Below are 27,066 nucleotides of genomic sequence, written 5' to 3'. Positions count from 1 at the left end.
CGGGGTTTGAGACAGAGACAGAGAGAGAGAGAGAGGGAGAGAAATAAAAGGAGGAGGGTGTTGGCTCTGTTGGACGGCTAAGTCTTTTCGTGGAGCCGCTGAATGACAGGATGAGGGAGTGTCATGTGGAGGAGTGGGTGGGTTGGAGGTGGGAGTTGTGGTCATCAGTGTCGGAGGTCGGTGGATGCTGACGTTAGTAGACGTAGGCCTCGCTGTAGGGGTGCGGTGGACAGTACGAGCCCTCCTGTACATAGGCCATGTTGTCATCAAAGTGCGACAGGGGCACGGTGTCCTCCTCGTTGATCTGCCGCTCCACATCCGTCTTCAGCACCGGCCGCTGGTTGTCTGGGAACGCCATGGAGAACAAGGCCTCAGGGTCGCACACAAACTTGTACACATATCTTTCCCCTGCCACCTGGAGAGAGAGGGAGAGAGAGAGAGGGAGAGAGAGAGAGAGAGAGAGAGGGTTGTGAGGAAAGTGAATAAACATGCAGGTAGATTCAGCAGGTTCACCGTGTCCCTATAAGACTCACATATAAAACTACACATCATTGTGTTACCGCCCAGCTGGGTTAGCCAGAATGCTTACCCTCATAAGTGTCCTATCCTCACCGCTTTAAACAAGCATTTGCATATAAAGAGACATGTTCACACACGTGTAAAATGGTTCATATATAACTGGGGTCAAGCCCGACCCCTCACCCCTGATCCTAGCAAGAGTCCATGACCTTCCTCTTCATCACATCTACACACCCGTCCTCTTAACATGTAGGGTGTTGTTAGCTAATCTCATCTCACCCCCTTCTTCAGAAAGTTTCTATACTAATGGAGTTATTATTATTATTATTGGTTATATGGTTTGGAGACAGTGGCACTAATGAAAAGACAGGAGGTGGCGGAGTTGATAAGATTTTCATTGGGAGTGATGAAGAAGGACAGGATTAGGAATGAGTATATTAGAGGGACAGCTCAGGTTGGACGGTTGGAGACAAAGCAAGAGAGACAAGATTGAGATGGTTTGGACGTGTGGAAGAGAGATGCTGGGTATATTAACGTAGCTAAAATTTGGTCTTTTCTCTCCATGGCTGACGCAGAGACTCTAATACATGCATTTGTTTCATCCAGACTTGATTACTGTAATGTTCTGTTCTCAGGTCTGCCACGTTCTAGTACTAAAAGTCTTCAGATGGTTCAGAATGCTGCTGCTAGAATCCTAACTTAAACTAGGAAATTTGACCATATTACACCAATTCTTGCCTCCCTTCATTGGCTTCCTATCCATGTTAGATCAGAATACAAGGTGCTTCTGCTGACTTATAAAATCCTAAATGGGCTTGCTCCATCCTACCTGTCTGATCTCCTTAAACCTTACATGCCATCTCGAGCTCTTTGTTCTCAAAATACAGGGCTCCTGTGTGTACCCAAAGTTAAAAAGAAGTCAGCTGGTGGCAGCAGGGCCTTTTCCTATCGGGCTCCATTGTTGTGGAATAACCTGCCTGCTGCCATCAGACAATCAGAGTCTGTTGAGTCTTTAAATCCAAACTTAAAACTCATCTTTTTGCCTTAGTTTACAATTAGTTGCCTTTAAGTTGAGTGCTTCACAACCTGTACTGGATGGCGGGTTGGTTTTCTCTCTCAATGAATTTACCAACCACTCTTCTGCCGACGAGATTATCGAGTATAGATTACAGAGTATAGATTATGACTAATTGATGACTTAATTGATTATGGCTAATGACTATTGCAAACTGTTCTCTTCTCTCACGTGTCTTTTCTCTCTCTGAATGACGTCTTCTCCTTTCTCTTTTTCTGTGTTTGAATCGTGTCATGTGAGTCTCTCTTGCGTGCATGTGCAGTCGGTTCTCCTCCCAGGTCTCCGTGGTGATGGTGGTCGCCATTTGGATGCTGCCTGCCCTTCCTCTCCTCACATAAGTTTTTCTTTTTTTACATGATGATGCTGGTCGCGTGGCTTGGGTCCTGGACTGCTCCGTTGGCATGTGGACACTGCTTGGCATCCTGTGCATCATGTTCTTCATAAATGTGATGTCCATTATAATTCTGTTCTCCTCTTTCAATGTTGTATTGTGTAAATTGCGTGAATACAACATCCATTGCACGCTGTCCGTCTTGGGAGAGAGATCCCTCCTCTGTTGCTCTCCCTGAGGTTTCTTCCTAGTTTTTCTCCCTGTTAAAGGGTTTTTAGGGAGTTGTTCCTTATCCGACGAGAGGGTCTAAGGACAGGATGTTGTGTTGCTGTTAAGCCCACTGAGGCACATTTATAATTTGTGATATTGGGCTATACAAATAAAATTGATTTTGATTTATATTGGGAGAAGGATGCTGAATATGGAGCTGCCAGGGAAGAGGAGAAGAGGAAGGCCAAAGAGGAGGTTTATGGATATGGTGAGGGAGGACATGCAGGTGGCTGGTGTGACAGAGGAAGATGCAGAAGACAGGAAGAGATGGAAATGGATGATCCACTGTGGCGAACCCTAACGGAAGTAGTAGTAGTAGTAGATTATTATTATTTCTTTCACGTTTCCTGTTTTACAGGATGTAAAGCAGTGAGAGGGGCTGAAGATTATTATTATTATTGGGAAAACAAAGTGTGTGGAAATTGTTTTTTTTACCTTTTGCATGATTCCTTTTTCATAATAGTACCGCAAAGATCGGCTGAGTTTGTCATAGTTCATCGCCGGTCGATTTTTCTGTATTCCCCATCGACGTGCCACCTTAACAATTCACACACACAGAGTACAGTGGCATCAGTGCATACTGTAGGATGTATTTAACGTTTATCTTCTTTCCACATCTTGTCAGTGTGGAACAGCAGACACAGGAACACACAACACAGCCCGCGGACGTCGCAGCAGATGACATGTGAAGACAAGGCTTACACTAACACACATTTCCTTGATAACAATGAGGCGTGTGTCCAGAGACGAGCTTCATTAGGACTTTGTCACACCACCAGTAAAGGACGCAGCAGATGTTCCAGCATCTGTCCCCCACCCGCTGACACCGCCCTGCACCACCACCCTCATCCTGCAGGTTTCTAACTCTATTCTGTTCTGTTTGCCTTGTCTCTTGTCTCTCCCTCCATCTCCCAGACCCTCTCTTACTCTGAATCTTTACCTGAAAAGAGCAGAACCAGAGAACAGATGGGACTCTGTGACTCTGCAGCTCGCTGTGTGTATAAAGACATCAATGTGCTGACATGTGACTAAACTCCTTTTAGTTAAATAAAATGTGCAGTTTAATTGTGTACATAAAAATGAGGGTGTTTTCTCTGATGGTGGGAGGTGAAAGCTTGCATTTGCATATATTTTCTTAAGTGCACAGATTTCAAATTAAAGCTTTAATCTTTTCACAGTTGAAAGCCCATAACTTCATTTTATTCAATACAGATTTGATCTGGATGAAATGATCTTCTGACCACTGAATGAAGAGGTAAGATGAGGTGATCTTCTGACCTACTGTATGAAGAGGTAAGATGAGGTGATCTTCTGACCACTGAATGAAGAGATCTTCTGACCTACTGTATGAAGAGGTAAGATGAGGTGATCTTCTGACCTACTGTATGAAGAGGTAAGATGAGGTGATCTTCTGACCCACTGAATGAAGAGGTAAGATGAGGTGATCTTCTGACCTACTGTATGAAGAGGTAAGGTGAAGTGATCTTCTGACCACTGTATGAAGAGGTAAGATGATGTGATCTTCTGACCACTGTATGAAGAGGTAAGATGAGGTGATCTTCTGACCCACTGAATGAAGAGGTAAGGTGAGGTGATCTTCTGACCCACTGTATGAAGAGGTAAGATGAAGTGATCTTCAGACCCACTGAATGAAGAGGTAAGGTGAAGTGATCTTCTGACCACTGTATGAAGAGGTAAGATGAGGTGATCTTCTGACCCACTGAATGAAGAGGTAAGATGAGGTGATCTTCTGACCCACTGTATGAAGAGGTAAGATGAAGTGATCTTCTGACCACTGTATGAAGAGGTAAGATGAGGTGATCTTCTGACCCACTGAATGAAGAGGTAAGATGAGGTGATCTTCTGACCTACTGTATGAAGAGGTAAGGTGAAGTGATCTTCTGACCCACTGAATGAAGAGGTAAGATGAGGTGATCTTCTGACCCACTGAATGAAGAGGTAAGATGAGGTGATCTTCTGACCCACTGTATGAAGAGGTAAGATGAAGTGATCTTCTGACCCACTGAATGAAGAGGTAAGGTGAAGTGATCTTCTGACCACTGTATGAAGAGGTAAGATGATGTGATCTTCTGACCCACTGAATGAAGAGGTAAGATGAGGTGATCTTCTGACCCACTGTATGAAGAGGTAAGATGAGGTGATCTTCTGACCACTGAATGAATAGGTAAGATGAAGTGATCTTCTGACCCACTGAATGAAGAGGTAAGATGAAGTGATCTTCTGACCCACTGAATGAAGAGGTAAGATGAATTGATCTTCTGACCCACTGAATGAAGAGGTAAGATGAGGTGATCTTCTGACCACTGAATGAATAGGTAAGATGAAGTGATCTTCTGACCCACTGAATGAAGAGGTAAGATGAAGTGATCTTCTGACCCACTGAATGAAGAGGTAAGATGAGGTGATCTTCTGACCCACTGAATGAAGAGGTAAGATGAAGTGATCTTCTGACCCACTGAATGAAGAGGTAAGATGAGGTGATCTTCTGACCACTGAATGAATAGGTAAGATGAAGTGATCTTCTGACCCACTGAATGAAGAGGTAAGATGAGGTGATCTTCTGACCCACTGTATGAAGAGGTAAGATGAAGTGATCTTCTGACCCACTGAATGAAGAGGTAAGATGAAGTGATCTTCTGACCCAATGAATGAAGAGGTAAGATGAGGTGATCTTCTGACCACTGAATGAAGAGGTAAGATGAAGTGATCTTCTGACCCAATGAATGAAGAGGTAAGATGAGGTGATCTTCTGACCACTGAATGAAGAGGTAAGATGAAGTGATCTTCTGACTCACTGAATGAAGAGGTAAGATGAGGTGATCTTCTGACCCACTGTATGAAGAGGTAAGATGAAGTGATCTTCTGACCCACTGAATGAAGAGGTAAGATGAAGTGATCTTCTGACCCACTGAATGAAGAGGTAAGATGAAGTGATTTTCTGACCTACTGTATGAAGAAGTAAGATGAAGTGATCTTCTGACCCACTGAATGAAGAGGTAAGATGAGGTGATCTTCTGACCCACTGAATGAAGAGGTAAGATGAGGTGATCTTCTGACCACTGTATGAAGAGGTAAGATGAAGTGGTCTGCTGACCACTGAATGAAGAGGTAAGATGAAGTGGTCTTCTGACCCACTGAATGAAGAGGTGATCTTCTGACCACTGTATGAAGAGGTAAGATGAAGTGATCTTCTGACCACTGAATGAAGAGGTAAGACTGTTAGATGGACGAGCGTCTAAAGGACCAACATATTAGGAGAACCACAGCACCACATGAGAAACATCTGCAGTGCTCTCATGTCCTGCACCTCATGCAGATGCAGCACCTGCACAGCTCACACCAGTAACACCCACACTTAAATGCTGTCGGGCCTCATGGACCAGAGCCACCTGACCCCATCTCCCCATTTACACCCCATTACCATCTCCTGTCTACCCCCCTGTAGGAATAAAGCCAAGTCATAAAGTTATGATGAATATCTCGAGTTTTGTTGATGAGACACGAGGTAGCATTTTGCTGGAAGTCTCACCTCCTCTGGCTCGATTAGCTTGAACTCCATGCCGCGGCCGGTCCAGGCGATGAAGTGTGAGTTGGAGGGATCATCTAACAGGGCCACCAGAAACTGCCAGAGCTGCAGGGACCCTCGGCGTTGGTACGACGGCCCCTCGCGGTACAGGCCCGACTCCTGCTTGATGTCTCCTACAGGGAGAACACCGCAGACTGTCAGCCTCTGGTATTCCTGACTGGTGTTTGTTGAAAAGTGTTTTGACAGGACTCACCTTCGACCTTTTCAGGGACCACACAGGTATCGTCATAGAAATGCCTCGCCACCTTGTCAAACATACAACCTATGGGGGGGGGGGTAAAAAAAGAGGTGATTTGTACAATCCTCGGTAAATACCGTTAAACCGCCACAGAAGCAAACTACACAAACCCCACAGGCATCATCAGACGTACCTTCAGTCCTGTTAGCGTGAGCCAGATAGCCGTCTTGCCGTAAGTAGACAGAATGGCAGCTAGGCACTTCTGCTGAGAACCAGGCGAGAACGGGAGAGTGTGTTAAAGGGCCTGAAGGCGGCATGAAGAACATTATGTCAGTTATGAGAGAGCCTGCTCTGTCAACGCACCGCTGGCTCTGATTAAACATCCTCCCTGTGGCGCCTGCATGGCGATGCCTCCGAGCCAGAGGCCAGCCAGCCGCATCACACCACTAACACACACCGCCGACACACTGCTGACACACACCGCTGACACACACTGCTAACACACAGTGCGGCTCAAGATATGGCAGCTCCTGTGGGACAACATGAATGGACAAGTCCATGTGTCATCTGTTTTTGTGAAGTGTGTTTCAGAGAGCAGTACTGTGCATGTGCCCATCTCCTGTAGGTGAGAGGGACAGCCATACATCATTCATGTGTTTATTATCTGCTTTTCATGAACCGTTTGTTACCGTAAACACCTCAGTCCTAGAAAAGTGGGATATGGACGCTTCATGTGTATCCAGCTTTAGTTTTGTCCTGAGAGCGAGTCTGTCAGACACTAGAACCTCCTCAGCACCCCTCCTCCTCTGTCGGGCACAGCCCACCTCTTATTGTAAGCTGCGTTGGAGCGTTTTATTATTCAATAGCTTTTAATAGACATGTTCAATCGAACAAGTCTGACTGGTCAGGAAAACTACTTGCACTTTTGTGTGGAAGCCTGTATTTACTGCTTTGTTTTACAACATTGTCCAATTGAACGTCTATTTACTGCCGCTGTCTGGACCTCCCGTAACACGGGATCGCAGGAAGGCATCAGGATCGGGATCAAAACCAGTGGAAACGGATGACAAAGTGAACGCTCAATAAACAGGCTGCGGCCCTTCATTTAGGCCCATAAACATTTCTCTGAACTTCATCAAAGTAATGGGCTTGTAGAGGAAATTACGGCTAATGAAATTAAAGGCTCCCCTCCCATCCTCTCTGAACAGGCCTGCTCCTCGATGACCATTAATAAATTCAGCCTGATGCTCCATCTGAGATGAACGCCTGCCCGTCAAACCACCGGCCAACACGGAAGAACAAACAAACAAACATCTGATGTCTTTCTTCCTCCGTCCTCCATCTATTTAATCCAAACACTTCTCTCACAAGAGTCAAAGTTGGGCTCTGGGCCAGTGGTTCTCACTCAGGTCCTCAGTTACCACCAGCGCTGCTGATTTTCTATTTTGTTTAATTACATTCACCTGTTGTTCCAGGTATAGAACCTCTCCGTTAGATGGATGGACGCCTGACACTACACGTGAATGTAATTTACTGTGTGGCAGAACAGAAACCCAGCAGAACTGATGGTACCCGAGGACCTGATTGAGAACTGCTGCTCTGAGGTAATGGGCTCTTAGATTCATAGGCTGTGGTTCTGGATCTCCTTGCTGGTCAGATGATTGATTAATGAGGAATAAAAGCTTGATTAAAAGCATGGTTGCACAATGTGTGAGTCTCTGGACTACAGCATGAGTGCAAAACCATTCTAAGTGTAGGGCTGAGTGTAAGCGGTCCTGCTGTACGTTCTCCTGCCGGTTGACAAAAGGCCCATGCAGTTCAAAAAGAGGACACTGTTCAGGGAGCTGCAGATGTTTAGAGTGGTGACTTCACTGACTGAACCTTGATTTATTTGAATTATCCAGCTGCCATTTCAACATGTTTTCTCGGGCCCAAGGTTTCGCAGTCGAAGAGGAAAACAGCGACACTGATCACGATGACAGAAAACTGGAGATGCTGCTGAGAGAAGGCTCCTGGAACAGAGTTGAGCTCTAGATTATCCTCACTTTTAATTTTTCTTTTTCTTGAAACTGTCTCTATGGGAGATGATGCTTTTCTCCTTGGCTCACACAGATACCGGCTAAGGTCTGGCCTCTCTCAGGTCCCCAGGTCCTTTCGATCTTGTGAATGAACACGCCAGCCAGTGGACGCTCATTCATGTGCTGGCGTAGCTTGAGGCCCTGCAGAGGCCAGGAGCCACAGATTAGAGCCGTGGGAGGACAAATTTTGGATTGTGACCGGGCTGAGCAGCCCCCCATCAATCCCCTTCTCTATTAGAGAGCCACAGGAAATGGAGACCAGCGCAGACACCCTGCCTAACCAGACCCCATGCTCTAATAATGGGCAAACTCAATAAGTGCCACCCCCTTTCTCTGCAGGCGCTCCCATTCCTGAGATGTTAACGCTCTGCAGCCGAACAACACAGAAGCACAGAGAAGAGACAGACGCTTCAGTGGATGTCTGTTATCACACAGCAGTGGACAGTACGACTGTGCTTGGACACACACACACACACACACACACACACACACACACATATGCCAAAACCCATCTTACCTGACTCGTAGGTGAAGTCTCTCGGTTCTTGCTTGATCATCATGGGGGTTGGGTAGGCGTGGGCTATCGGGTTCCCCACCATGGCCGGGTGCTCAAACAGGGGGTCGGAGTACTCCTGTTTGAAGCCTTGAGGTGGAAAGGCGATGTTGGGCTCTGACATCTGTCTGTGATACGTGGGCCGGCCCTCTCGCGCCATTGACGGTGGGGAGGGGAAGGAGTGACATGGTTCTGAGAGCTGACGCCGAAATCTGAAGACATCACCAAACGTCCAGGTTACAACCTGACAGCATCCCCGTGTCTCTACAACAACCACCGCTCTGCCTCTGATGTGTTTCAGTCACACCGGGCTCAAACAGGGTTTAAAATAACTTATCTCACAACTTCCAAGCATTTGATTTGACCTCCTTTCTGTGTGTAAAAGCAAATGGCTTTATTTCATATTACTAAATGAGCAATGGCTTTTAAAAAAAATACATTTGATGTATAACTCATCTAAATAAAATCCAAGGATAAGAAAATTGAGGATCACAAACACAAATGACTTTCAGATGACTCCTATGTAATTAATGGCCTTTTTCTGTCATGCCATGACTTCCTGGTGAAAAAGGAAAATTGAAGTTTCCACTTTTGCTCCATTAGAGTTAGTACATTAGCAGTACATAGTACACATGTCTTGATGCATGCTCAATAATCCAGGAAAGGAAGTCACAGAAGGTTGAGTCAATTCATCTGGACACAACATTTAGTGGCAGAAAAGCTTCATCACTCATCTAATGCCTCTGTTCCACTGCATTGTACTGGCTCAACTCAACTCCACTATTCCACTCTACTCACTTTACTTTTTGGGATTTCGTTTTCTACTGCAGATAGTATCCCCTCACAGTGAAGCCCTGCTGGTCATTTGTGGGCATGTTGACGAGTTTTTTTTTAAAATGATTTTATTTGTATTTAAATAAGTAAACATACATATATTTGTATTTCTTTACGTTTGTTTGTTTATAGTGGTATTTTCATGTCACCTTTTAGTATCTGCTCAGCTCACTTGGAACCTTGACAGAGGTGGTACCAAAAAAGTATCTGGTACCAGGTACTATCCCTAACTTTTGCCCAGTTGAAAACCAAAAAAAGCGAGTAGAGTTGAGTTGAGCCGGTACCATGCAGTGGAAACAGAGCATAAGTGACCTCTTCAGTCTCAACTGAATGCAGGTGTCCCCACCCTTATAAACAATACAGTGGCATAACCACCCAAACCAACGATCAGTTTCATATGCAAATATGGGTGTGACCATTAACTAGAGTTTCAATGACCATGTGTACTAACGACCATCCCTGGGGGGGGTTACATCTGTCACCATCTTACAATGCTGTGATTGCAACTATTCCCCAGTCTGTGAATAGTACACATGGTCATCAAAACTCTAGTTAATGGTCACACCCATATTTGCATATGAAACCACTCGCTGGTTTGGGTGGTTATGCCACTGTATTGTTTATAAGGGTGGGGACACCTGCAGTCACTGTATTGTTTATAAGGTAGGGGACACCTGCAGTCACTGTATTGTTTATAAGGGTGGGGTACCTGCAGTCACTGTATTGTTTATAAGGGTGGGGTACAAGCAGTCACTATTGTTTATAAGAGTGGGGTACAAGCAGTCACTGTATTGTTTATAAGGGTGGGGTACCTGCAGTCACTGTATTGTTTATAAGAGTGGGGACACCTGCAGTCCGGTAAGGTCACTTAGATGATGATGAAACGTATCTGTCAATAAACGTTGTGTCCAGGTGAACCGATTCACTTTCCTTTGGTACATAGTAAATATACGTAGTACGTCGTATCATTCAGAGGAATGTACTGACAGGTCAGTGCAGCTCTGAGCCACAGGCTGCTGCTGCAGGAGAGTAAAGTCATTCATCTGTGAACGCAGCCTGACCTGAACCTCAGCTGACTCCCTCTGTTCATTAGACAAATGTGAGAAGAACACAGCAGCTGCTCGTACCGGTGGTCCATGCTGTAGCTGTCGGGGAGGGGCTGTGAGGGCGGCAGGTGGGGGTAGGTCCTGTCCGGTTTGGGGGTCGGGGCCACAGTAGGAGAGGCATGATGCAGGGGGGACACAGGGGTGCTGCAGGGGGGTGTGGCCGGGCTGCAGGGCTTCATTGCTGTAGGATGCTTCTGCTCATAGGCACTGTGACACAGAGAGGGAAGTCCAGACTAGAGTCAGAGGCTGTCATGTTATTGATCATCATGAAGCATGTATTTTATGTGAGCACGGAACAAAGCACAAACATTACACAATTCAAGAAGTACAAAGGACTGGTTATCAAGAGATATAGGGACGATGAAGAGTTGTGTTAACTGTCTAAGTTTTATTTATTGCCAAATATTACCACATTTCATTTTCCTTTCTATGACAGCGAGTGGATGTTTAGGATGTATGCAGCACTGAGATGTGTTTATTCTTGGTACATGACATTAGCATGTGTTTTTCATTTGCTTTTCTCTCTCTCTCATGTTGCCATGTTTTCTCTCTTTCGTCTCTTATTGTTTACAGCAGGTGGGTTTGTATTGTGCAGCACAACTTGCACGGAATGTGAACTACACAGTACAGTGTACTATACAATATAGTGAACGACACAGTACAGTGAACTATACAGTACAGTGGGAATTGAGTTTGTACTGTATAGTAGCTGAATTAACAAGAGTAGTTGAGAAGGGGTAGGACAAAATAAGAGTACACTTCTTCCTACTGCTTTTCCAACATGTAATAAATAATGTGAGGTATCTGAGATGTGTTCACTCAGTTTATTGTGTGGATTTGTTGATCACTTCAGATTATTGGCAGCGGATTATCTGTATGTTATATCCTGCTTGTTCACATGTTCCAAATAAATCATCATCATCGTCATTTTCTTATTAGAGGTACTTTCTTTTGCCAACACACACACTACCACTGGCAGCTGGAAGGAGTTTGACTGCTTTGATACTTTCAGTAGTTTGCATAAATAACATTTACTGAATGCTATTTTCAAGATTGAGTTTTGTTGCTAGCCAAGTAATTTACATGGACTGGATACAACAGTTGATTTGGCAGCCAAGCCATCTTTGTTTGTCCCTTTCAAATACACACAGGGTGGAGAAAAAACTACAGCCCAGTGAAACCCAGACTGGGTGGATTCAGGGTTCAGGCAAGAGCTTTCATCCATCACGTCCACCTTACTCATGAAGATTAAAATGTACCTGAGGGAGGATGAAGAGTCTGAAGCTACAATCTGAACCTATGCTGATACAGCTCATTGGACTGATGTTTGACCAATTCAAATCCTAAACATCCATTCAGGACGAACTAGTCTCCAGCATCGTTCAATCAGCAGCTATCTCACCGCCACCCGAAGAACCTGCTGGAACCCGAGTCTTACTTGTTGATGTTGTACTACCTGTTGGTGAAGGTCTTCTACCTGCTTGTTCTGTCATATCTGCTGGTTAGACACAACAACTTCACTTCTTCACACAACACTACCTGCCTCCCTCTTCCTCATCTGGCTGCTATGATGAAGATGTAAGAAGCTGGAGCCCCGACCACTGGAAGTCCTGCTAGACTACAACCACTGACACAAGCAACTACAAAAACACTCATCATGTGATATTAGTGGAACAGCTGTTGTCTTAATTATACAGGTGATAAAATGATCAAAAATGAAAGGTTTGTACGCTCCACACCACACAGTGTATTTCTGCCACTCATTGTTTGTGTGACCTATTTATTTTATAACTTTGAAATAATAAAACTGAAGAAAATTTTTCCTTTTGTCTGAGACAAGTTCATCTGAATTCTTAATCACCTTTAAATACAAAACTAAGAACTGACTTTTACGAAGTAACATTTGATTGAAACACTGCACCCTGTAGTTGTAATGCTATATTTGGCTTGCCAATATGATTAGTACTATTATTATTATTAATTGTTATTAATAATGATAATTATTAGTAGTAGTACTACTGCTAAGATTTTCATTGGGAGTGATACCTACAACAGAGAAACTTCTGTCAGTGAGATAGGAGCGGAACCAATCAAGAGTCAAGCCCCTGATGCCAACCCATTTTTCAAGATGGTTAATTAAAATAGTATGATCAACTGTGTCAAAAGCACAGCTGAGACTGAGCAGGATTAAAATTGAACAGTCACCAGAATCAGCACTGAGCAGTAGATCATTTATGACCTTGACAAGAGCTGTTTCAGTACTGTGTAGAACACGAAAGCTGATTGGAATTCCTTAAAAATGTTATTGTTATTCATAAAATAGATCACTGTGATGGCCTGGCAGCCTGCCCAGGGTGTCTCCCTGCCTGCCGCCCAATGACTGCTGGGATAGGCTCCAGCATCCCTCCGACCCTGAGAGCAGGATAAGCGGTTTGGATAATGAATGAATGAATGAATGATATCATATGACATGACATGACATAACGTGACATGGCATGGCATGACATGACATGATATGATGTGATGTGCATCATAGCAGATGTCAGGTGACTTGAGTCACACGTGATTCACCACTTAACAAAGGACAGGTTCGAGACGGCTGTCTGCATACAAGCTCATTTAGCCGAGCATGCCAGCAGAATGGATGTCATGTATTGCAAATCAATTCACTTCAACAGCGAGCATCACTAAGCAACACTTCGGTTTTGAAGGCCTCTCGGGTTTATTTGAAAAAGGGCTTTTCTGTATGTGATTGCACTTCTTTAGGTTTACTTTACAAAGACCAGATGCAGTCTCTAGTGCATCTAATTTGGGTGCCATTTACTGTCTCATTTCAGTCCAAAAAACACCAAACTCCACCCAATCTGGAACTAGACAGTTCCATCTCCAAGACAGTATTATATCCAAACCTCACATTTAACATTTAATATTCCTAAAATATAGCAGCTCCACTCTAAGGGTTCTCTTTCTGTAAATCAGAAACCTTTTAAAAAATATATATTTTTAGGGTTTTTTATAGGATGGTAGGTAACCTAATTTGCTCTAATTTTGCGATGTTAACTATGAGTGAAAAGACAAGTTGTAATTTTTCTTTAACTAAGTGGAGTAAAATTCTTTTATTTACCTCTTTGCTGATTAAAAAAAAACATGACTTACAAGTAAAAGCTTTTTAAACAATGACCGGCATATACAGGTAATGAATAAAGATAATGAATGGTGATAACGTTGCGTCTTTGGAAGGAACACTATCAACTACTTGTCTGTGAATGTTCTCATTCATCCAGGTCATCATGGTTCTCCAAAGGAGTTGAATCAAGTGCAACTGGACTTGGTATATATCCGTGAAGACATTCCGCCTCTCATCCAAGAGGCTTCCTCAGTTCGTGCCTTTCTGACTAGACCAAGCTAGTCTGACTGGCTGCTGATGAGACTCAGAATTTATCCTCTAGGAGTCGTTGTCAGAGCTATTGATGTGCGTGGCTCTTTTGTGTACTGATGTTCGGCCGCGCCCGTCGTTATCGGAGCTATTGATTTGCATTTGTTTAGCAGCGACGGTCGTTGGGGGTGTTAGTGACCGACTGTTGTTCTTGGAGGCTAGGCTTCTTGAGTCTCCTGGGTAGAGATGAAAGAAGAAAGAAGCCTAGCCTCCAAGAACAACAGTTGGTCACTAACGGCTCCAACCACTCTCATGACCACTGAATAATGAAGTCGAAACTAACACCCCCAACGACCATCGCTGCTAAACAAATGCATATCAATAGCTCCGATGGCGACGGGCGCGGCCAAACATCGGTACACAAAAGAGCCACTCATATCTATGGCTCTGTTAGCGACGGGCGTTGGTAAACATCGGAACACAAAGAGCCACGCATATCTAAAGCTCTGATAACGACTCCTAGAGGATCAATACTGAGTCTCATCACCAGCCAGTCAGACTAGCTTGGTCTAGACAGAAAGGCACGAACTGAGGAAGCCTCTTGGATGGGAGGCCAAACGTCTTCACGGATATATACCAAGTCCAGTTGCACTTGATTCAACTCCTTTGGACTATCAATTACTTTGTAACTTTTAGTTGTTTTTTCCAAATTGTGGCTCTCTCATATCTCCTCGTTCCTGAATTAGTGTTCTGACTTGTACAGACACTTCCTCCACGGTCGACTCTGAAGGCCATTTATTGTTTGCTGTCGTTGACACTTAAAATCATGACACGAAAGCAAACAAGTTTAAAACCATGATGTACACTCAGCTATAAACAGCCAATCAACGTTGATCTTTAGAATGAACACCATCAATCATTTGGTGGATGTAGTTTTTAAAATATCAGATGTGTCACTTGAGATGGAGCTGTGTGTAGGGTGGTGTGAGACCGACCTGACGTTGTGCAGGCACTTCTCTCCATAGTGGAGTCTGAAGGGCCGCTCCTGTCTGCAGAAGGTGCCCAGCTCAGAACATGGGCTGTGGACCTCCCGCTTGATCTTCAGCTGCAGTCCGTGGAACGCCACTGCATGGGGGGGTGAGAGAAAGTCATTTAGGAAGCTGATGATTGATCAGTAAATCATCACTCAAGCAAACATCATCAACACATTTATACAGCACATTCCATACATGAAAATGCAATGCAATGTGCTTCCCATGAGAAGAAGTAACAGGTGGGTCGTGTGTGGACTATGGAGCGTGGTTAGAGGAAGGCCAGGGACATGTTGTGTGTGCCTGGACATGAGCATGTATGAGTCAGGACAAGGCTCTGGGTTGGATAAGGACAAGGGGTCAGAGGTAGGATCCAGGTAGACCCTGGTTGGAAAGGGAAGAGTGGAAAGGAAGAGGTAAGGGGAAGTGATATTTTGATGATGTTTTTATGATGCTTTAATATGACGTTTTACTGATTAATAATTTGTTTTTCCCAAACTGAAAAAAAAGCCATTTTGTTGTACAGATTGTTCTCTAGTTATTCTTATAGCTCCTCGGTCTAAAGGTGTGTAATTTTTTTGTTTGGAACTAAATGTGACATAGGATGTAGACCCCTCTCCCATACACACACACACACACACACACACACACATCTGCACACTGGCTTATCCGTTCTACATGTGCCTCAAATGCTAGCCCATCACTCAACACCGACAACTCACTTAGAATCTCATTTGTATGGGATGTTTTCCAGAAGGGTTAGTCTCCTGGTGAAATATGACAATCATAAAGCTGGAGGATGCGTTGGCGCACCCCGTCTAAATGCTTTCTTCGCTTTCAGCCATCTGTCAATACATCCCAGACAACCACAACAGGGCCTCATTGATCTGAACGGGGGCTTCGCTCTCTCTACCTTTGGCCCCATGACGGGTGCATTGCATCTGAGCTGGCATTAAGTACCTGATCTCTCCTGATTAACTCCCCATCATCTGCAGTCATGATCAGCACTAATTCAATTGGCTGTGCCTCTAATGATGAACCCAGCCGGTCGAAATGAAGTCAGGCTCAGGTCGCCTGGTGGAAATTACCGTCTCACCACGACTCCCATGTAAAGACGCGTGTGGAGCTCAAGACTGTCCCACAACGCTCGATCAAGTGCTGCTGATGCAGGAGAGAGGGAGCAGTCGTACTGTGTGAGGAGGGTTTTTAAAAGAGAGAGTTGGTCTTTAATGATTATACCCCCTGTCACACCAAAGCAACATGGAAGAAACCTGTGTTTGCCATTGGTGTGAACTGGTTAACACAGGTTAAACTGGTTGACCAGTTTTATGCGGGTCATCTTTGGTATGACATTGGGAACATGGATTACTCTACACATATTTCATTCAAAGAACCTCATTCGTTGCGATTGCAGGCACACTAACATGATGCAAAAGTTGCTTAATGAAAAAGTTCTGATGAGCTACTGTGTTGCTTCATTACGTTTTCATAAGGTGACAGACAAAAGAAAAGAAATGCTGTAAAGTCAAGGATCGTCTGACCAAACAGCAGATCGACTGCAACATCCGCCTTGAACCTTGACTGTAAACAAAAAAATTGAAACGGACAATTTTATGACGTCCAAATGCATCTGCCCTGTTCAGAAGTGATGTGTTTAGAACGCTACACCGGATCTACCACATGGGCAACCGGGGCATGTGCCCAGGGGTCCCTACGCCTAAAAGGGCCCTCCGCAATGGGAGAAAAAAAATGTATGTGGGGGTTGTTTTATGTCTGGCTCCACAGATATATGACACTCTTGATAATTATCTAGTCAGAATTAAATAAAAGTTGTTTCCAAGAAAATTAAGTCTCATTATTTATTATTATATTGGTGAGATGGCTGGCCAAGTGGTGACTGGTGAGCAAGCGGCAATACACTGTAGTATAGACTGGCTAACGGTCGAGGTGAGCGGGCATAGAGAGCAGGTGGCTTACATTGCACAGGTTCCAGATCAGCCAAGTCGAGGTTAAAAACAGTGGAATTAATGTTCACCTGACCCACTATCAGTTTGGTTGTATCAGTGAGAAGTGTGCGGGAAAACTGCCAAGCAGCAGAAAACGGACGGCGTTAACCGAAAGCCCAGCAGGGCTGCCAAAAGAAAGAAAAGAAAGGAAACGGAGGTGAAAGAAGCAGCCACAATAAAAAATGTCCCGCTAATAAGTAGTTTCTTTTTCTTTCAAAAAAGCTAAACAAAGTGAAGAAAAGGGCATTCCGATGGAGGATGTCAAGCTAGCTAGTAGTAACGATAGCCTGGAAGCATCTAATATCGGTTGCAGCAATGCACAGCCTCAGCTAGCTAGAAACAGAAACGTTAGCCCGGAAGTCTTTAGCTCCAGCAGTGACACACTGCCTCAGCTAGCTAGCAATGAAAACGTTAGCCCGGAAGTCGTTAGCTCCAGCAGTGACACACTGCCTCAGCTAGCTAGCAACGAAAACGTTAGCCTGGAAGTCTTTAGCTCCAGCAGCGACACACTGCCTCAGCTAGCTAGCAACGAAACCATTAGCCAGGTAGTCTTTAGCTCCAGCAGCGACACACTGCCTCTGCTAGGGGTACAACAAGATAGGGAAAACGACAAAAAAAATGGGAGAAGAAACTGACAAAGACGGGGATGACCAAACAGTGGAAAGTAATGTTACTTCAAGCTCATTACCAGTATGAGACTCACCGCGTGAGTAAAAGATGAGCCTTCGATGATGAGGCAGTCGACAACGAAGTCGTTCTCACTGGGAGTAAAAAGTTCCAAGTTGAGACATTCAATGTGATTGTTGACAGTTTGCTCTCAGGACTGAACAAACGGCTGGATGCATACAGAGACATAAACGGTCGCTTTGGTATCCTATTTGACATGGACTGTGATGACACTGATCTCCACAAACAGGCTGATGTTCTTTCCTCTTCATATCCAACTGATTTGGACAAGGCCTTAGCTGATGAGCTGAGCCAGTTTAGGTCTTTTGTCGGCGCCGACCAAGATAAGACTCCTGCAAAAACTATTGCAAGTTGTGGTGAGGAATGGACTCCAGACAACCTTTCCCAATGTTTTTGTTGCACTCAGGCTTTTTCTCACACTGCCTGTACCCAACTGCGAGGGAGAGAGGACATTTTCACAACTGGAATGGATAAAAAAGGAACTAAGAGCAGCCATCGGTCAGAATAGGCTTTCAGCGCTCTCTTTGATGGCCGCCATCGAGTCTGAGCTTTTGAGGGAGCAGGACTTGATTACAGAGTTTGCAAAGAGAAAGTCAAGAAAGAAGAACTTCTAAAGGTAAGAACCATTGATTGTTGTTTGTGCATTGAGCAGTATCATCTGTTGTGATTGTGTGTTGCTGTATATTTTGTGGATGAGTTTATCTGATATACTGTTTGCATAACGCGTATTGCATCACTGTGGTGTGATGCTGCTATATTGTATTGCAGTCAGTTTGTCAAGTTCATTATATGTTGGTTTTTGCAGTTGTGTGAAGTTGCCTAACTCACTTACTGAGCCTTATTTTGAAACCTGCATTCAGCTGTGCTGTGCGATTACCTTAGGATGGCATTGTTGTAAGCCTAGTCATAGTCAGTCACATTATAATGCTTCAGCAATAACTGGTGTGCTGCGTGCTTGGGTGGTTTTCAGTGAACACAGATATTGCCATAGTCTGGAGTCATACACTGCCTTGGGATGATTTAATCCATTGTTTCCTTGTCTTGTGATTTGTGAGTGACATGGCAGTACTTGGTCTATTGAACTGTAGGCATACCTGCTCAGCTGGACTGGTCATTCAGCCTTTTACCAATAGGTGTGTGATTATGGTCTGGTGAACTTGACATGCCAGCTTGACTGGAAGCTCAAAATAATTAAGGTGGGGTTTAATGGCAGGGGCGTGGTGTGTGCATGTGTGCATGTGTGGGGGGGGGGTATGAGCTTCAGTGCCCAGGGGCCCCTGGGGGTACTAATCCAGCCTTGATGGAACGTGGTACGAACACCCGGCATTTACCCATGAGCAGAACCCGTGTCACAAGTTCTGTGTGTGAAACGGGCGAAAGTAAAATGAAGCTGGCAGAAACTATGAAGGGACAAATGTTTAAACGTTGATTCCTACAAAACTATGTCTACTTAAATATGCTTTGTAGTTTCTGGAGTTTTTGTGTCATATCTAAGGGTCACAGTAATCAATATACCAAGTCAAATTCAAATGATCCTGATTCTAATATTTAGACCTGATATAAACACTCAGATTGCTGTGAACATCTTCCTGGGACAGGCCAGACAGTGAGGAAGTACTTCAGGACTTCAGGAACCGAGACAGAAGCTGTTCCACTGGGTCTTCTCACGGCGGTCTGACATCTGCTGCCTGCCCTGGTCTCAGTGTCGGGGCAGGCGGCTTGTTCTGCCAACGCCCTACATGACCCCCGGCCGGCCCCCTGGGGCCACACAGGCTCGGCATAGCAAGCACAGGGGGTGTTCACAGCCATGGTTGGGGGCATGACCTTTCCAGGTCATCGATTGGAGGTCAGAGATACTTCCTGAGGGGAGACCTTTGACAACACTGAGCCCGGCTCACAGGCACGCGACAGGTTGAAACAGTAACTTAGTTTTGGTTACGAGGATAAGAGTTGCTTAAGCCTGCAAGTACAATCAACACACAGGACTTCTTTTAATTTTTTTGACATGGGCTAGGTCAAATCCAACTGGTTTCTGCTGAACCTCATCAGATACTACCTTTAATTCCTCTTTTGTTTCTGTGTCACTAAAAGTACAAGTCTGAGTGGTGTTTTACGTGTATATTAAAATATACGGGAGGTACTTGTATGAAAGCCATGTCTGTACTGAAGCCTAGCAGGAGCTGCAGTATGAACAATAGAAGCAGCTGAATCGGAGAGCCTTAAAATAGCCGTGGAAAGGTCACAATAGATTTCATCAGTCGGGTGCCAAGGTACACAAATCAATAGCAAAGTCATGGCTCCTTACTAAAACAGATACTTCCTCTTTACTCCATAATGTTATGCCCATCACCGCTTGATTGCTCTCGTTATCTCCATATTGATTAAGCTGATGGCAGGCTGCTCAGGAGAAGCAGCAGTTGGAACAATTACTGGGTCTGTTTTCATTGCAAATGTTTTTTTTTAAACATTATGAACTCTAACGTTTTATAATTTTCTTTGCTGTTTGATTTTGAGATTTAATAGAAAAGATAACATGGTGAAACCATAATTTATTCGATTATAATTTTATTTATTTATTTTTTGGCCAGTATGACACCACCTCCACTTTAGATGATAAACAGCGTTGTGGTCAACATCTTCACACACAAGGATTATCAGACAGCCCTCGGGTTCAGCCGTTGTGTGTATTGAGCTACAAATTGTGTGTTTTGGCAAAACTGAAGCCTACGTTTGGCAGATATTTAATCCAGTCCATTCACAAAAAAATACAGGTCTTTTGGCAGCCGTGAAAAGCCTTCCATTCCATTTTCACCTGCTGAAGGTGCTTGCCATGGCTGTTAAGTGTTGGAGACCGGGATCTGCCCCATTTTACACCTCCTCCACTGCTTCATACCCTGCTAAGTTATGCTAATGGTAGGCATGTGTGTCGGAGTTGAAGACAAAGAAAGATTCTTTTTCATTGTCACAGCCCGAGGACACATTAGGTCTGAGGCTGCTACGACACTGTTTCAGTGTTACGTGGATGGAGGACTGTTAAGCTATGTTAAGACTGTTAAGACTGTTAAGATATGTTGACTGTTAAGATGCGTTAAGACTGTTGAAATATGTTAAGACTGTTAAGATATGTTGACTGTTAAGATGCGTTAAGACTGTTGAAATATGTTAAGACTGTTAAGATATGTTAAGACTGTTAAGATATGTTGACTGTTAAGATACGTTAAGACTGTTGAAATATGTTAAGACTGTTAAGACTGTTAAGATATGTTAAGACTGTTAAGATATGTTGACTGTTAAGATACGTTAAGACTATTGAAATATGTTGACTGTTAAAATATGTTAAGACTGTTAAGATATGTTAAGACTGCTAAGATATGTTAAGACTGTTAAGATATGTTAAGACTGTTAAGATATGTTAAGACTGCTAAGATATGTTAAGACTGTTAAGATATGTTAAGACTGTTAAGACTGTTAAGATTGTTAAGATATGTTAAGACTGCTAAGATATGTTAAGACTGTTAAGACTGTTAAGATATGTTAAGACTGTTAAGATTGTTAAGATATGTTAAGACTGCTAAGATATGTTAAGACTGTTAAGATATGTTAAGACTGTTAAGATATGTTAAGACTGTTAAGATATGTTAAGACTGTTAAGACTGTTAAGATTGTTAAGATATGTTAAGACTGCTAAGATATGTTAAGACTGTTAAGACTGTTAAGATATGTTAAGACTGTTAAGATTGTTAAGATATGTTAAGACTGCTAAGATATGTTAAGACTGTTAAGATATGTTAAGACTGTTAAGATATGTTAAGACTGTTAAGATATGTTAAGACTGTTAAGGTGCTATAGAGGAGAAAGCCATTGCTTGTGAGTGAGTGATACATTTCAGGGCCTTAAGTTCAATTTAAAATTGATACCAGAAAAAAAGTAAAGAGCTGAAAACAATTACAACAGCCTTTCAATGAAATGTTTCACGATTACGCTTTATCTCAGCGCATTCTCTACCCTATTCTTTGTCTGTCCATCCTGTCCTATTTATCTATGCTGTACATCATCTTCTTTCCTTTCTCACTTGTTTGTCTGTCCATCTCTCCATCCTATCTCTCTGAAGACACACCTTAAGCCCTCCTCTTTCCTAACCGTTTCTTTGCCTGCATATCCATTAATGCTCAGTCTATTCCTCTGCACCCCCTTTGCTCTCCACATCCACTTCAGTTCTTCCACTTCTCTTCTCTCGCTCCATTTGTCCATCCCTCCATCTCTCTTTCTCTATCCTCTCCTTGGTGGAACCCATATGGGAGAGGTACGACCAGGCTGCCCTCGTCCTCCCACCATCTGCCAGCGTCTCTCCAGCCTGCTGCAGCGCTGCCAACAGGACTGCTCAGATGGTCGGCAGTCTCCCGCTACAGCGGCCGCCCGCCCCGACAACCTCTGAAGGACAAGGGGACGCTCTCGGTGACCCCCGCTCCTTCCACCAGACATCTGGGACTTCAGGCAGAGGCGTCCCGTGCTCAAAGGGAGGGGAAGGGGTTTCTGTGTGGTGTCTGGGTGTCTTGGTGTGTCGTATGTAACATAATTCCTAACAAGACACCGTCATGGTAAATGAATGAAAGAATGGGAGAGAGCAGAACCAGGCATTGCCACTTCTACACTCTTGCTGTTAATGTATTTTTAATTCAATCTTTTTTAGTCGATCCCTGAAGCATCTTGAACTTCAGTCTTTCAAAGATTTGGCTGACTGAACAGCTAAAGGACACTAAGGACGGAGGAAAAAAGGAAAAATGAGCCGTTCTTTTTTTTTTCCTGCTTCTCACAGTTGCAGGGGCCTTTTGGCTCATCTGAAAGACATGTGCAAGCAGCGGGCCCCACTGAGCTCAGCTCACTCCATTTCTATCCCCACCTTGGCTCTCAATCCACCAGAAGTGTGCCGTGCCAAGTCACCGGCCCCGTCTGCGTTCATAAGCCAGCCGAACAACCGGGAATACTGAAGGAATACGGACTACAGACAGCGCACCAAAGATTTACTTGAGGTGGCAGAAATTGTACCATATTTGTCAAAGAAATCCCCTGGAAAATCAATTTTTCAAAATTGTGCTCTTGTGGGGGATCGCATATGCCAGAGAAAGAGAGAGAAATACTCGACTTCATGCCGTGAAATGCTCTGCTAAAAATTTTATTTTGACTCCCTGAAAATGAACTATAATATTTTGATGTTTCCTTATGCAAATAAATCCCTCTACAATAATATCACAGTGGTGGTAGAGAGCTACACTGACAACAGGGGAGAGAGAGAGACCGAGACAGAGAAAGAGAGTAAGAGAGAGAGAGAGAAAGAGACACCCTCCATCCCACCACCTTATGCACCTGTCTGCTTACCCACAGGACGGGCTCTCCAGAGAGCACTTGTGCAAGCAAAGGTGAAGGTACCGAGAGACATGGAAAAACACAAGCTGCCACGTGCACGCTCACCGAGTACAAACACGGGTGGAACAAACATACACATTCACAGGCTCGCACACCACACACACACACACACACACGTGCACACGCACAAACACATGTACACACTCACACACATGAATCAACACATCCACAAAAACACAGAGAGAGCGAGAGAGAGAGAAAGAGAGAGAGAAATCAGTAATGTCTCTTACTCACAGTTTTCTGTCTGGAAATCTGGAACAAACTGCTCATCATTGTCGGGAACTTGAGCTGAAGACATAAGCAGTGAAGACAAAAAACAAATGATTATGTCTTTGGGGAAGGATGTTGATCAGTTCTCCCTCCGCCTGCCTCAAAGCCCTCCTCTGGAAAGCAGCGCTGCTATCCCGTCACCGCTCGTTCCCCTACACAATACACCTCTCCTTTGAAAACTACACATTTCAGATTTTTTCACAATGAAATATTGAAAGTGAACAATGAGGTTTTAACAGGTTCGAGGGCCCAAGATACACCAGACTCCCTCCACACGTAAGGCAGCATGTGGACCTTTAATTCTAACAACGCCAGTACATTACTCTTAGTGTCCTCTTTTATTTGTTTTAGGCGGCAGAGCAAGATTTGAAAGAAAGATGAAAATGTCTTCAGATAGTGTCCTCTGCATGGCCCACTATTAGACAAACAGATCTTTCACAATAAGCCACATTTACAAAAAAATCACTGCCACTAAAAATGAACAAAACCCAGTTAGAACAACAACATATGGACCAAATCGTTCAGAATTTCTGCTCGTATTGCCGGTCCATCTCTGAATTTCACATCCCGAGGTCGCCTGCTCCATTGACTTCTCTGAGGCTTCAGCTCTCCGTCCTCGCCAACCACCAATCGCCCATTGTTACCAGTATCTAATTGGCTTCCTCCCTACTGGTAGATCCACCTGCACCTGCCGAGACAGGTCTGTTCCAAAACCTCAGAGCTTCACCTTCGCTTCGAGCGCCGCTGCACCTCCAGCTAATGCTGAAATAATGAAGCCCGCACCTCTCCGGGTCCAATTAGGCATGCACGTATTTGTACCGCTCATATTTACTGTGACAGTTCCTCCGTCCGTCACGTTCAGCCATGTGGCAATGCGGCAGCAGACGTAAATGTGCCATTAGCACCTCTCTTTCTACACAGAACAAGGTGCTTCCTCATTATACCATGTCTCGCCACATCTCCACGTCACAGAAAAACCTTCATTTTGCCTTTTTTTGCCACGTCTAATATGCTCTTCTTGTTTTTACTCAAAGGTGTAAATTAATGAAAGTAAACAATCAACAGATCAACAGCAAAAAAACAAACAACAAAAACCAGAACGATGTCAAGTCTGTCCACAAAGCAGGAAAAACCAAGAGGTAAAAACATTTGATCTGTTTGGCTTTAAGCTCCCTGTAGTATTTAAATCTGCCCTCCATCGTGCTCATATTCTTATTATATAATTACATGTTGATGATTAAATATTTTTATTTCAGGCTGACTGAATTACACCTGGCTTAATAAACAACCTTGTAAAAAACGTTGTTCTTATTCCTTACAGACGACGTCCAGGAGTCGCTCTTTAACATGAGCTGAACGTGAGGCGAGCTTTCCTTCACGGCTACACGCCGGAAATGAGGAAAACTAAACCCCCCAAAATAGAAGAGCAGCGCTCATCATGTGGTCAACAACACCTACTACACGTCGACCATCACTTTTCTCCATCTGAGCCGGCCAGCGGCACGGCGGAGACGTTAAACACCCAACGCCACGGAAACATGAAGAGCTTCAGCAAACTGAAAGGAAACCGAAGAAGAGAGGAAGAGAGCCACACCACAACTGCTGGCTGCCCGGCCGGCCGGCCCACGTCTGAGCACACGCCTCAGGTGACTCCCGCTGGCCACGCGCAGGGCGCGAGAGGGGAGAGGGAGGGTGCATGGCACAGGACAATGGAGCCAGAGAGAGATGGCGTGAGACAGAGAGGGGGGGGGGGGCTCAGTGTCCAGGAGGGCAGGATGGAGAAGTCGCCGGCCTCGGTCTGTGAATGAGCCAGCTGATCCCGGCAACAAATTCCTGCCTAGTGCGGCAGAACTGGAACTCTGCCGCCATTCACAGAAAAAAAGGAGACAGGGGAATGGAGAGAGAGGGAGAAAAAGAGGTAAGAAAAGAAAAGAAAACTACCAAGAGTTTCTAACACAGAGCAGCGTGTCAGCGGTGAACCCTTGGTTCATAAGGAAAAAACCATGGGACAAACACAGTGTTCCCAAAAAGCCCAAAGCCTCGTGTGATGGAGGTTTAAAACTGCCTTTGCCACAGACAGCGTTCAGATGAAAGGCGCTACGCGATGCATTATGCTAACAACAGATCTGGTATCAGCCCATCAGCATCAGCACCCACGTCCTGCTGAAGACACGAGTCTGCAAAGCAAGCAGGGCGCGCTTTCTGTAAGAGAACGGTAGTTCTGTTTCAGAGTTGCTGCAGAATAACTTCAGTAAAAGACTTCAAGTGTGAGGGTTGAGGACAAAGAGAGGGTTGGCTAGAACTCTGTGTGTGTGTGTGTGTGTGTGTGTGTGTGTGTGTGTGTGCCAGATGACAAAAGACATGTGCCTATCTTGTGATGGACCCCTTCAACTTCTCGGTCGGTGATGTCGGAAATTCAGCCTGTCTGCCACATAATTCCAGCTCTTATTCCAATTACCTGAGCTAATAAATCTTGGAGATGGGAAGGTATTCCTTCTCATCTTAATGGACAGGAAGTCATTCATTAAATCCACAATGTTGAAGCGTACATCTTCACATTGATCCATGACAGGCCGGACTGTGATGTGAGCGGTAATGTGTCTGCCTCACCGGGACTGAAATATTAAAGTCCCGTCGTGTTCCTTCACAGGAGCGCCGTGTTCATCCGCCCGCTGCCAGCAGGCCGCTGAAGTGCTGCCCTATCTGTTTCACACAGGACTCTCCATTTTTTAAAAGCTTTGGATTACACTGCGAGCATTTTCAAACGTGTTAAAGAATAGATGAATCCTGCAAATGATGGAGAGTCCTCCCCACCTGTGCAGAGGGACTGAAACGTTCCCCTCGCCGCACCAGAGGACGCATGGAGGGGAAGTTCCACCTTCTGCAAATGAAGTAGGGGCGGAGAAGCTGCTGTGATGGAGCCGTACAGGTGGATGCAGGTCTCTGCTTTTCTACACAGGATTACCACTTTGCAAACGGAGTGATGCTGAACTAGACAAGCTGCAGGGCTTGCTACAGAAACCTTTCTATCCACCAATTCCACGTTGCGAGGGATTCTGTAGTTAATCAGCGGGAGCAGGCAGCGCGGGCCGCCTGGTGACGAGCAGCCGTCAGCGGCGACGAAGAGCTGATGCCTCTTCCCCCTCACACTGCAGCTTTCAAGCACCTGCTTTCACAAAGGAACCATTACACGTTTTTACAATGTCCCGTTTACTTACACTTGCAAAACCCCCAAACAACGTGTAACACAAAACATGAACCCTGTTGTGTACCGACAGCTTACTGCTCAAACAACAGTCATCTGTCGCACAACATCTATTTCTACATGTTGCCAAGGCTTCATGTCAGACAATAAACCTTCTGACACGAAGCCACAGACACACACACACACACACACACACACACACACACACACACACACACACACACACACACGCTGTGAAATCCACCACCGCCGCTAACGCTCTTCTACACTTTTATGTCTAAACTTCAAACTGCCAATCTTCAATTTCAGTTCTTTTTTAAGTGAAAGAAATAATAAAAATAAACAAATAGAAAACACTCACGTGACACCTGTCATGCTAGAGCTGACTTTAAATAAAATTAAACAAATAGAAAACACTCACATCATGGTAGAGCTGACTGTTAATAAAATTAAAATAGAAAACACTCATGTGACGCCTGTCATGGTAGAGCTGACTTTAAATAAAATTAAACAAAT

General features: G+C 44.5%; 1 protein-coding gene across 1 annotated transcript; it reads right to left on the bottom strand.

Moving 5' to 3' along the window:
• Positions 1–23,373, bottom strand: etv1 (ETS variant transcription factor 1). The gene is made up of 9 exons (XM_056286316.1): positions 23,310–23,373; positions 14,923–15,052; positions 10,573–10,758; positions 8,576–8,823; positions 6,174–6,242; positions 5,996–6,064; positions 5,746–5,915; positions 2,631–2,732; positions 1–415 (listed from the first exon to the last, which is right to left on the bottom strand). Exons 1-9 carry the CDS (start codon positions 23,371–23,373, stop codon positions 194–196), a joined length of 1,260 nt encoding a protein of 419 aa, XP_056142291.1. The 3' UTR covers positions 1–193.
• Between the last annotated feature and the right edge of the window lie 3,693 nt (positions 23,374–27,066).

The sequence above is a fragment of the Lampris incognitus genome, chromosome 9 (assembly GCF_029633865.1).
Source record: "Lampris incognitus isolate fLamInc1 chromosome 9, fLamInc1.hap2, whole genome shotgun sequence".
NCBI lineage: Eukaryota > Metazoa > Chordata > Actinopteri > Lampriformes > Lampridae > Lampris > Lampris incognitus.
Note: the sequence above shows the minus strand (reverse complement) of the source record. Positions and strands in the feature narration are given on the sequence as shown.